This window comes from Zingiber officinale, chromosome 2B (genome assembly GCF_018446385.1).
Source record: "Zingiber officinale cultivar Zhangliang chromosome 2B, Zo_v1.1, whole genome shotgun sequence".
Taxonomy (NCBI): domain Eukaryota; kingdom Viridiplantae; phylum Streptophyta; class Magnoliopsida; order Zingiberales; family Zingiberaceae; genus Zingiber; species Zingiber officinale.
This window is the reverse complement of record NC_055989.1, coordinates 135,237,265-135,250,573: the sequence shown is the minus strand read 5'-3', so window position 1 is coordinate 135,250,573 and position 13,309 is coordinate 135,237,265. Positions and strand designations below refer to the sequence as shown.

Below are 13,309 nucleotides of genomic sequence, written 5' to 3'. Positions count from 1 at the left end.
CGACATCATTTGTACGGTATTACATTTGAGATTCTTACTGATCATAAGAGTCTCAAATACATTTTCACTCAGAAGGAGCTTAATCTCCGACAGAGGAGATGGATGGAGTTCCTGAAGGACTACGATTGTACCATTAGCTACCACCCGGGGAAAGCTAATGTGGTTGCCGATGCACTCAGCAGGAAGTCCAGAGGGAATTTGGCTTGTCACCGGATTTCAATTACAGACTTGATTCAGAGTTATTCTGAGTTAGACCTTGAGGAGCAGGGATCTACAGAGCAGGGTATTCTTGTTACCATGGTTGCTCAGTCGTCGATCAGGACGATGATCCGAGAGGCTCAGGCTAGTGATCAGCATTGTCAGTTTATTGGCAGTCAGATAGCTTCCGGGCAGCAGACCGGGTTTACACGAGACGAGGAGGGTGTTATATACTTCCGAGGCAGATTATGCGTACCTCAGTCTCATCCGGTCTTACAGGAGCTACTTCAGGAGGCTCATCGTTCTCGATTTGCGATCCATCCAGGTGGGACTCGTATGTATCGAGATTTGAGACGTTCCTACTGGTGGAACGGTATGAAGAAAGACATCGCGGATTTTGTAGCTAGATGTCTTGTCTGTCAGCAGGTGAAGGCTGAGCATCAGAGACCCGCAGGATTACTTCAGCGGATTCCTATTCCTGAGTGGAAGTGGGATCACATTACCATGAACTTTGTGGTAGGTTTGCCGAGGACACGACGAGGTCATGATGCGATTTGGGTAATCGTTGATCGATTAACCAAATCCGCGCACTTTTTAGCGATTCGGAGGACTGATCCCCTGGATCGATTAGCAGATTTGTATTGTCGGGAGATTATCAGACTACATGGTGTTCCGTTGAGTATTATTTCGGATAGAGATCCACGGTTTACGTCTCGTTTCTGGCAGAGTCTGCAGCAGGCCTTGGGCACACAGCTCCGACTTAGTACAGCTTTCCATCCACAGACAGATGGACAGTCAGAGCGGACTATTCAGACTCTTGAGGACTTGCTGAGATCATGTGTTATGGATTTTGGAGGCAGTTGGGAGGACCATCTGCCGTTAGTAGAGTTTGCTTACAACAACAGCTTTCATTCGGCTATCCAGATGGCACCGTTTGAGGCGTTGTATGGTAGACCTTGTCGGACACCTGTTCTCTGGGATGAGGTTGGAGAGGCTCAGTTGTTGGGACCTCAGAGAGTTCAGCAGGATGCAGAGTTGGTCCGTACTATCAGACGGAGGATGTCAGAGGCGCAGGATCGCCAGAAGAGTTACGCTGATCGGAGACGCAGACCACTAGAGTTCTTTGTTGGTGACCATGTATTTCTGCGAGTTTCACCCACGAAAGGGGTGAAGAGATTTGGTATCAGAGGTAAGCTAGCTCCGCGGTATATTGCCCTTTCGAGATCTTGGAGAGGATCGGAGCAGTAGCTTACCGACTGGCATTACCACCGTCCTTGTCAGGCGTTCACGATGTATTCCACGTATCTATGCTGCGGAGATACGTGCCCGACCCGACGCATGTGTTGGCAGATATCCCAGTTCCAGTTCAGCCTGACATTACATATGAGGAGATTCCGGTACGGATTCTCGACCGGAAAGAGCGTCAGTTGCGGAACAAGACTATCCGGCTGGTTAAAGTCGGATGGCAGCATCATTCGGACGAGGAGGCTACTTGGGAGCTCGAGGATACTATCCGAGCTCGATATCCCCATCTTTTCACTTGAGGTATGTGAGTTTATTTACCGTTCAGCATTTATTATTATATCTGTTGTTAGTACTTGCTGATGGTAGATAACGAAATTTGGGGACCAAATTTTTATTAGTGGGGGAGAATGTAAAATACCGGAAAATAGGCGAATCTTAATAAAGGAATTTTCCAGAATTTTTGGAGATTTTTCGGGAATTTTTCGGAGCTCGTACGGACGAGTTGACGGGGATAAGAACGGGGCCCGGGAAAAGCCTGTTTAGGCTACACGATTTAAGTGAGGAAAAGTTTATTTTTTTTTATATATTCCTTTTTCTTTTTCCTTTATTTCCTCTCATTGTCGCCGATTCCCTCACTTCTCCCTCGCGCACCCGCACTTCCCTATTTCCCCGACGCCGCCGCACCCTCTCGAGCCCTAACCGCCGGCCCCGACGGTTCTCTCCTCTGCCGACGCCGGCGACCCTCCTCTCTGCCTTTGTTCTACAGCCGGCCGAACCCCGAACCTTGTTTTCCTCTTCTTTCCGTGTGCCCTAGCGCCGCCACCCGAGAACCCGCGCCTTCTCTCGACTGGTGGCAGCGCCGAGACGAAACCGAGCGCCGGCCACAGGTTCAACACCAGTCTCCGGTGCCTAGTTCATCCCTGTGTACTGCCGCTGTTGCTCTTTTGCACAGTACCGGCCAATTTCTTCTCTGCCGCCGGCGACTAGAGCCATCGCCGATCGCTCTGTGTCCTTCTACTTCTCTGCCGCCACTCTAACCGGAGCCGAGACTTTCTCACAGCAGTGCTGCCGGCCGGAAATCCTCTGTGCCCTAGTTGTGAGCATTTTCTTCCTCCTCAGAGCAGTGGTGATACGGTATTGTGACAGAAAGGTAAGGGTTTAGGTCGTGATCTAGTGTTCTGTTCTTGTTCTATAGCTACTGTTGATCATAACATTAGATCGGTACCTTTTGGTTTTTCAGATCCTTGGTACAACAGATCGGCGATATTAGAGTTGCCCTATTCCAGCAGCCACTTTTTGTAGCAATCGACAGCACCTTTCCTGCCTGTTGAATTAAGGTAAGGATTAGGGTTTTGATATTTGTGGTAGATTATTGCTAGTTGAGTTAGCAATAATTAATAACTAGGTTTGGAAGTTATGTAATGGTGTAATTGGGGTTAACAAAACTAACCCTAACTGGTTAGTGGGTTAGAAATTCATTTAGCTATTTGTTTGTAATTAAATTAGCTAAACTGTGCGATTTAACACAGGATTTTGATTCGAGACGAGCATCTCGACGTCCGAGTTGGACCATTTCGATTGGAGGCGGGTACTTTGACTTATGTCTTTTGATATGCATGATAATATGTTTAACATATAACAGTAATTGTGTTACCTGTTTATTTCGGTTGGTCACTACATGATTAGTACATGTTGTTTGTTTATTTATTCTGCACTACATATTATCTACCTGATCACATATGCCTTAGGTAGTGACCTAACCACATGCTCGGTTATATTCTGGATCTAGGGTTTATTTGATACCCTCTTCGATTAGTGTACCTTCTATTTGATACGTCTTCTTGTGGTACACACTTTGTATCTATTTATATGGATCATGCCATGTTATTCATGAGATTGCCATGTTTAGTATCATGCATCATGATTGCATGCTGTGCGATTGTCGGCTCTACTTTGGTTGAGCTCATCGCCAGTTACATGTACTGCACACATCACCCATGGATTTGTATATCCGGCTGGTGTGGCGGTTCTATGGCTCCGCTGGTCGTGTGACTCCGTGGTAGCCGCCCGCCTGTTTGGCTCCGCTTGGCATTTAGGGTAGCGGGTAGCCGTGAGATGGTGGACTTTGTTTGGCTCCGTTGGTCGAGACTCAGCGTGGTAGCCGGGATATCCTCCCCGTCATCGTGTACCGGAGATGAGAGCATTGAGCTCCCCATTTATGATTTGGGGTCACAGATGAGTACTCCGACAAGATCCCGCTTACTCCGCTATTGCAGGAGCATTGATTTCGAGTATGGGTCGATATATGCATTTATTGCATTTTTATTTGCTTGTGATTACTGCACTTATATGTCGCATTTGTTTGGATGCATTGATTGACATGCATATAGGATATTATCTCCGGTCCGACGACTTGTTACCTTTATACTTTGATCCGGTCAGACAGTTATCTTCGATTTCATTTCAGTTGCATTTATCCTCCTCCTATTCAGGAGACTGTGCGTATGATTAGTGTTGTCTGTTATTTGTTTTATTATGCATATCAGTTGTACCTGCCGAGTGTTGGACTCACCCCGCCTCCATTGTTTGTCCGGAGCAGTTCCAGTCGCTGGCCCCCCATCTGCACGTAGAGCTAGTTCTCTACTAGGTTGTTATTTGCTTTATTTTGGTTTTTCATCCATCAGACTATGTGTTAGTTTTGTTTTGAATTTTATTTATGGATATTGTACGGATTGTTACCGTTTGATGGACTTTTGGATGGTTTGGTTTTTATTCTACTATATGCCTGCCTGGACGGCAGAAGAGGTGAGTTCGTTGGATTTGAGCTTTACGAGTGTAGTGGAGTAGGGTGGATTTCGAGTCAGAGTCCTACTATTATTGATTACTGTTATTAACTGCGTGGTTGTGACAGCCAGAGGCTGGATATCTTTATTAACTGCGTGGTGTTTGTCTTTATTTTTTTTTTTTTTTGTTATCATTCCAGCCGCCTGTGGCTGATGTATATGTGATATGTAGAAAGTTTCATATTGTCCGCCGTACAGGGGAGATGCTGCCGAAATTTCTTCGGACAGAGACTCCTCTGGGGCGTGACATCCTTGGCCCACTAAAAGCACATATCAAGGGATAGACCATTTATAATTACAGTTAGATCTTGGTCACTATTCGGTCACAATCGATTGTGATCTCTTCTTGTATTTACCGTCTCCCAAATTATAATTTGGATTGGGACAGATGACCGGAGGCCGCCCCTCACTAATTGGTGCCCAATAGCCTACCCACTTTGCCCATCGCAGGTAGTCTCCGATCATCCGTCTCGAGTCAAACTATAATTTAAGGGACAGTGAACTCAGAAAGGGATCACAATCAATTGCATCTGGAACACAATCTAATCGTAATTACAAGTGATTTATCTTCTACTCTATTTTTTTTGTGGATCAGGGATCTGGTCTCTATCTAGTGGATAAAATTTGATTGTTATTGTATTAAATTATCCATATTATCTAACTTTATTATAATTTATTTTTCTATTAAATGATTTACATTATTAGAATGAAAAGTTGGATTGAAAATAAATATATAATTTACACATTGATGCCCATTAGATAGATTTTTTTCTCTATTAAAAATTTATTTTAAAAAAATAGATCAAGAGTGAAAACATAATTTTTTTGTTTTTTGCGTTTCTGTAGTGAATGTATATTTTCTCCAAATTATTTTGCATACTCATGAAGTAACATTTACACTTTCAAATAATTAGTCGCATGAAGAAGGTGCCCAAAGACGGAAACATCAGTGACGATGAGCGAGTGCCAGCTTTCCAGCTGCAATAATGTTTGTTATAAAGTTAGCTCTCGCTTTATTTCGTGAGAAAGGTCATTATCATCTAGATAGTGGCCGTAGAGAGAACCTCTTGAGATGCAATTGTTGATCTTGACATTCTGGGACTATTAAGTCTTCTAAATAATTAATTAGATATTTAATATTTAAATTTTAGTTACACCATATCATAAAAATTATTTTTCTTTAATGAGATGATAAATTTAAAGATGACCACTTGAATGAATCTCCATGAATATCTTTGATTTATCGTAAGACTAAAATGATCACTTCTAGTGTCCTTAAATTTCTTATGTTAATAGAGAAAAAATATTTTATAATACACCATAACTAAAATTTAAATCTTAAATATCTAAATAACCGTTTGAAATATCTTACAGCAACAACATTGATACTTCAGACAAATCTACCATCCGAGAATAACATTAGCACTTGCATGTGCCCATGTAGGTTCTCTTCATGGCCGGCGTACGAGTAAGGAAGTAGGTTAAAAGAGGTACACGATAGTGGTGCTTAATTTAATCAACTGAGCCGGACTACTTGCGTCAACCGTGTCGTGTTAGGTCCATTTGGTCCATGTTCAAGCTAGGGTGAGGGTGGCTTACCTTACGAGCCCAGTTGGACACCACTGATTATATGTGATCCGAGCTAGACAAAATCCTATGTCATTTCTATTGGTTGCTACTCGGAAAATCTATAGGTTCCACTGTACAAAAATTTTGTACAAAGGTCTGAACCTTTTCCTAGCTACCATGTGTTCTTTTAAATTAAATTTTGGATCGCCTGCGGAACTTAACACGTTTGATCCAAAACTTAATCTATTTGTTCTTTTAGGTTTTGACTTGGATCTCCTGCGGAACTTAACACGTTCGACCCAAGTCTCCTTAAGTTATTAATTCCATTAAATATTAATTTCCATAAAAGGTTCCCAGTACTGACGTGGCGAGGCACATGGCCTTCTTGGATATGGGAGCAACCACCATCGACTAGACAAAACCTTTAATAGAAAGCTAATATTTAATTTCCTAAAATAACTTTAGGTTAACCAAAGAGAACAATCAAATCACAAGGAAAAGAAAGAAACAAAAGAACACAACTTCGAAAAAACATATTCGAAATTCTAGAACGTAAGCCTCTTGTATTTGGTATTATTTCCATAAATAACTAGCATGATGCGGAAATAAAATTTACTAGTTATACCTTGTAGAAAAACCTCTTGATCTTCTACCGTATTCCTCTTCTAACCTCGGACGTTGTGTGGGCAACGATCTTCCGAGACGAGAAACCACCAATCACCTTCTTCTCCTCCTAGCTAGGTTCGCCAACAAAGAGGAAGCTTCACCAAGGAAGAAAACAAAATACTAACCAAGCTCCAAGAGATGCTAGCTTTCTCTCCTTCTTCTTCTTCTTCTCCGAGTAGTATCCGCCACCACAAGAGCTCCAATAGAAGGGTAGGGTTCGCCACCACAAGAGGAAGAGAGGGAGAGGTTGGTCGCCACACCAAGGAACAAAAGAGGGAGAGGAATAATAGATGTTGTGTCTTGTGAAGGCACCCTCACCCTTCTTTTATATTCCTTGGCCTAGGCAAATTAGGAAATTTAATTACAATAAAATTTCCTTAATTTCCTTGACATGATTTAATTGAGAAAATTAAATAAAATTTCCCAATTTAATCTCTAATGGCCACTTCTAGAGGAAATAAATTAGACAAGTTTTAATCAACAAATTAAAACTTCCTAATTTGTTTCCGGAAATTTTAAAATAAAATTTCTTTAAAAATCTCTTCATGGTTGATAAAGGAAATTTCTATAATTTTAATTTTATCAACATATGGATAATTTTTAAAGAGAAAATAAAATAACTCATCAATCTACAAATAAGGAAAGAGATCTAATCTCTTTCTTTAATCTTTGTAGATCTTTTACAAGAGAGATATTTTAATTTTAATTCTCTTTAAAAATTATTTCTTCCACATAATAAAAACTAAAATTAAAATCCCTTTTTAATTTAATTTAGCCGGCCCCACTAGCTTGGGTTCAAGCTAGGGCCACAATAATATACCTAGGCCGGCCCTAGCTTGGTTCCCAAGCTAGCTTGGCCACCCTTATTAGTGGGTATAGAAGGTGGGTATAGGTGGGTATAAAACTTCTACAAATAAGAGGCTACGATAGGGACCGAGAGGAGGAATTGGTTTTGGTCTCCGATAAAATTACATCCCGTGTTCGCCTTAACACACAACTTAATTTTATCAATGATAATTCATTCCACTAGAGAATTATCATTGAACTACCGCACCAATCCCAAATTACATTTTGGGCTCCTTCTTATTATGAGTGTGTTAGTCTCCTGTGTTTAAGATATCAAATGTCCACTAATTAAGTGAGTTACCGACAACTCATTTAATTAATATCTAAGTCCAAGAGTAGTACCACTCAACCTTATTATCATGCCGGACTAAGTCCACCTGCAGGGTTTAACATGACAATCTTTATGAGCTCCTCTCGAGGACATTATCAACCTAGTATCTCTAGGACACGCTTCCTTCTATAATCAACAACACACACTATAAGTGATACCATTTCCCAACTTATCGGGTTTATTGATTCAACGAACTAAATCTCACCCATTGATAAATTAAAGAAATAAATATCAAATATATGTGCTTGTTATTACATTAGGATTAAGAGCACACACTTTCATAATAACCGAGGTCTTTGTTTCTTTATAAAGTCAGTATAAAAGAAACGACCTCAAATGGTCCTACTCAATACACTCTGAGTGTACTAGTGTAATTATATAGTCAAGATAAACTAATACCTAATTACACTACGACCTTCCAATGGTTTGTTCCTTTCCATCATGGTCGTGAGCTACTGTTTATAATTTATAAGCTACTGATAACATGATCTTCTGTGTGTGACACCACACACCATGTCATCTACAATATAAATTAATTGAACAACTACATTTATCATAAATGTAGACATTCGACCAATGTGATTCTTATTTCTAGATAAATATTTATACCAAAAGCTAGGCTTTTAGTATACACTCCAACAATTTCATGCTCGACTCATTTTTTTTAATATAAAATATAAAAAATCAAAATATAAAAATTTAAGAAAATAATTTTATTTTATATTTTTATAGATAGGTTTTATTTTTTTCTCTTTTTTTCTATATTTTTTATTTTTATTATATATTTTAAAATCTTTTTTTTTTTTAAGGAAAAGATTAGGCACAACTTTTTATTTTTCATTTTTAGAAAAGCTCAATCAACTAGGGCATGGGGCAACCAAGCTTAGGCTCAAGTGGGGCAACCAAGATTTGACTATCAAGTTTGCGATTCGTCATTTAACCGTCAACGATCTAGATTTTTCATGAAAAATATTTACTGTAAAATAAATAAATAATTATAGTAACAATAAAATTAACTTTGTATTGTCTCATGTCATGTTTAATATTATAATAAAAGATAATAATTCTCATCCCGAGTCCTTTAAAATTATCCAAATAATCAAAGACATCAAGATAAATCATAAGTATTTCACTCTAACACAGTAATTAATAAGCGGAGGCCACATGTCATGTTTAATATGGTGGCAAAAAGGATAAATACATTTATTCCTAGTGTCCTCGTCAATTCGTCCTAGGATCAATACGGAGGAGGTAAATCACGGGTGACTACTAACCTTTGAAATAATGACTAACACATAAGAAAGACATTTACCTCGACTTTATCGAAATTCGAACCCCAGATCTCATGGTGGTAACACCTCATGCGCTAGCCACTAGACCTATCCGAAGGGACCACATGTCATGTTTAACATGGTGACAAAAGACGAATACGCTCGCACTCAACGCCCCCGTCAACCCGTCTCAGGGTCAACACGGAGGAGGTAAATCACGGACGACTACTAGCCTTTGGAATAGTGACTAGCACATAAGGGAGACATTTACCTCAACTTTTACCGAGATTCAAACCCCAGATCTCATGGTGATAACACATGTCATGTTTAACATGACCCATAATTATCTTTCCAATCTAGTATAAAATTAAAATAATTAATTGAGCCTAAATTTTGGTACTACTAGCTAAAAGGTATGTCAAAATTATGTATTCTCTTCAATTTTTTTTACTTCCTTAGAACATCCATACCAATTATTTTATCCAAAATACATAATTTAAAGTAAAATTTTTACTTTTATTAAATTTAGATATCTACTTTTTAATATACTATATATCAATTTTTCTATTTCTTTTCTCTCCTCTATAATATTTAGGGAATGAAATCTATTCCTTTAATTTAGAGAAATATTGTTTATAAATACATAATTTAAAGAATGGATAGGGTGATTAATGTAAAGATTTATTAATTATTCTATCTAAAATTTAAGGTAACATTTTTAATGAGACATCTGATGTGGATACTCTTTACATTGGAGCATGTAAATTTTTTCAAATTTTATTTCAATAAAAGTTACATTGAATTAACATGGTAATCTATGTGGATCATAAAGGCAATGCACTCTGCATATGAGTATAAATGAGCTAAATCATATGAGTATAAACGAGGTAAATGGAAACGAGTTGAGTTGAAGTGTATTGAAATTTATTTCTTTACTTATTAAGCTTATTCAAGTTTATACATTAAAAATTTTATGGAGCTAAGTTTTTTATTGTGTTCAACTCATTGCATAATTATCCTGATTAAAGCGTTTATCTAATATATAAAATTTATATTATTTTTATTTTAACATGAATAACTTAAGATTATAAATTTTATATATTACTATAAATTATATATTTAATAAAAAAGTAAAAAAATAAATTTATAATTAAAATTTATATAAATTAATAAATATATTTAGTCACACATAATTATTCATAAATTTTATTTATGAACGCTAACAAATTAACATCACTTATGATTAAGTTTATTTGCTTTAATTTTTTTTACTATTAATAAAAATATTCCGTTCATTTACAACTCTATTTCTATAACATATTTTAAAAATAATCTATAAAATTTTAAAATTACGCTCTTAAAATTTTCAGTTCGTGTCACTTCATTATTGAGAAAACTAGACACCATCTGGTCACAACAGGATTGATGAAAAAAACTTGATCTTGAAAATTAAATTTTGAGATAATATAAAACGGCTAACGTGATCAAAGGGGAAACTGATACGAGTCAGAAAACTCAAGGTGTGATTTGATAATTTTAGAACTTTAGGGATCATTTAACAAATAAGGTGAATTATATAATGGAGGAAAATGAATATCATTTTTCCACTATTCCCCTCGGGCCTCGAGGACAGATTTACTGGATCACTTTTTTATGATGTAGGAGATGTGCCACTCGTATTTGCGATCAGATTATGGTCGCGATCCTGTCGCAAATGGTTATGATCCTTTTTTGGGTTCACCGATCCCATCAAGTTATAATTTTTATTCGGAGCGAGAGACCGGAGGCTGCTCGGAGGCCTCCGATGATGGATAAGTGGCCAAGTTACTGGGCCCCGAGCGAGGGTGTCTTCCGGATAGCCTTCGGTCGCCCGCTCCGAATAAAGATTATAACTTGATGGGGACGATGATCCAAGAAGGGATCACAATCATTTACGATCAGATCGCAATCACGATCCGATCGCAAATACAAATGACATATCTCATGAACCATAAAAAATGGTCCAAGAAATTCTACCTCCTCGGGCCACCCATTTTACTGTTGAAATGACAGTGGAAATTAACTGTTGATATATTACTAGGAGCATTTTCAAATGTTCTAATAAATCAATTGTGGTAAAAGATGAATACATTCGTCTCCAACGTCTCCATCAATCCGTCTCAAAATTAACACAAAAGAGATAAATTATAAACGACTACTGACCATTATAATGTTCTAATAAATCAAGGTCATCCGTCTCGTGGACTAATCGGACAAAACCTAGATACTGAGATAAAAAAAAATAAACATCTTCACTCATAGCACTCATAGGTGTCAATTCAAGGAGATAAAATGGTGAACGCCGTAAAAGTTGGAGAGCCTCCGACGGTAAGCTTACAGGAGGTGGATATATCTCCCATGTGTAATAAATTCCATTTAACAATATCTCTTGTTTTTTAAATTGTTTTATTTGGGCGAAAATTAAGACCACCTGGAGCGGAGATGACGACGAAGATCGATCGACGAATGGGGTCGAAGCAATGCGAGCTTTGCGATCGGCCGGCGATGATGCGCTGCGAGTCCGACCAAGCGAGTTTGTGCTGGGAGTGCGACGCCAAGGTGCACGGAGCCAACTTCCTGGTGGCGCGCCACTCCCGGTGCCTCCTCTGCAGGAGCTGCCAGTCACCCACGCCGTGGTGGGCGGAAGGCGCCAGGCTGGGGCACACGGTCTCCGTATGCGAACGATGCGCCGCGGAGGAGGGCGCGGAGGACTGCGATCGAGGAGGTGGAGGTGGAGGTGGCAGCGGCGCCGGGCGAGCTGGCGAGGAGGGAGAGGGGGAAGAGCTAGCAAGAGAGTTGGTAGAGGATGAAGAGGTTGTTGACGAGCGAGATGAGGGGCAAGAAGAACAAGAAGGAGACGACGACGACGACGACGGAGAGAACCAGGTGGTGCCGTGGTCGCTGACGCCCCCGCCGGCGGTGGCGAGCTCCTCGAGCGGCGGGGAGGAGGAGCAGCAGCAAAGCCCGGCGGCGAATCGCGGTGGCTCCTTGAAGCGGATGCGGGAGAATGCTGATCTCACCGTCGCACAGGTAAATCTGTCTAATTTCTTGTCGCTTCGACATGATTTGGAAACATCGATCTCCTCCAAACAATGTTAATTCCTCTTTCCTCCGCATCTTCGATCTCAAATCGGCGAGTTGATCTGAAGCATTCGGCCTCCGATTTTGCCCTTTCTTTCCCTCTTTGATTTGAATGACCAAAAAAGCAAAGATTTGTGAACTTTGACTATGGAAATCTTCAGACAAAATTTCCCCTTTCATGAATAAAGAAGAAAACAAGCTTCCTCCCTCACAATAACACTTGAATTGCCGACAGGAAGACCGCATCGTCCGCTCCTCGTCCCATCCGAGCTACCTCGCCTCCGGCCCAGCTCCGGCTTTCTCAGCCGTGGACGAGGTGGCTACCTCCTTCCCCTCTGCCCTCCTCCGCCCTCCGCGCCTCTTAGGATTGGAAGAGATTCAACCTTCTCCGGCCAGCCGCCGTCTCCGCCGCGCTGGAAGCACGTCGCACCACTCGCCTTCCTTCCGATCTTAGTAAGCTACAAAAATTCCATCTATGGAACAGCACAAGTAAATGATTGAAATTCCATGGAAAAGAAAACAAAGTCGACAGCAATCAAATTTTTCAAGCGTCAAAATTAACATCTGAATGATGTATCTGTTTTGGTTTTTTGAGGAAATCTTTTTTTTCTCAAATTGATTGAGCTAAGATCGATATTATGCTGCTGCTACTACTAATAGTAATAAAATAAAGAGTTAAAAAAAATGTAAATTAGAGGCAAAATGACCACGCCCTAATATATAAAATGGCTTATGGTTATTTATTTTATCAAAATGAATTGTTTCAGATTCGAGGAAACATTAACCTTTTACTTAGAGTATTTAAAAGTTCATGGTATTTTACAAAATTTACTTTTGAAAGGGCAAGCTGATTTATACAAATCATCTTGCACTTTGAAAGTAGACTTGACTGTACTCAAATGAATTTGAACCAACGTTGTTGATTACTTTAATTTGCTTCACGAAGATTAAAAAATGCAACAATACTCTCAAAAAACTTGAACTGACGTCAAAACCCTCTCTTGTAGGGTTGCTGTATTGCTTTTTCAACGATTATTTAGTTGAATTCCACCGTTTCACCTACTAAACGTTTCTTTTCACCTCAGCTTTGATCATAATAATTAATTAATCATTATCATCAATGGACTCATTAGCCAAATAGTCAAGTTCCGTAGTCATTTGAACATTCTATTTATCGATGTTCCCAACTCGATCTAAAATCTTTTTTTGTTGCAATATTA

The 13,309-nt window shown here is 39.4% G+C and overlaps 1 protein-coding gene across 1 annotated transcript; it reads left to right on the top strand.

Moving 5' to 3' along the window:
* The first annotated feature begins 11,358 nt into the window (after window positions 1–11,358).
* On the top strand, window positions 11,359–12,790 carry LOC122047381 (zinc finger protein CONSTANS-LIKE 4-like). Its single transcript, XM_042608629.1, has 2 exons — window positions 11,359–12,038; window positions 12,325–12,790. The coding sequence occupies exons 1-2, from the start codon at window positions 11,451–11,453 to the stop codon at window positions 12,541–12,543; spliced, it is 807 nt and encodes a 268-aa protein (XP_042464563.1). The 5' UTR covers window positions 11,359–11,450; the 3' UTR covers window positions 12,544–12,790.
* The last annotated feature ends 519 nt before the right edge of the window (window positions 12,791–13,309 follow it).

What these genes read in the sequence shown, in the direction of transcription:
- LOC122047381 (XM_042608629.1), top strand. Translation starts at nt 11,451, where the DNA reads ATGACGACGAAGATCGATCGACGAATGGGGTCGAAGCAATGCGAGCTT. An exon ending in CTGATCTCACCGTCGCACAG is followed by an intron (nt 12,039 to 12,324) that starts GTAAATCTGTCT and finishes AATTGCCGACAG; the next exon opens with GAAGACCGCATCGTCCGCTC.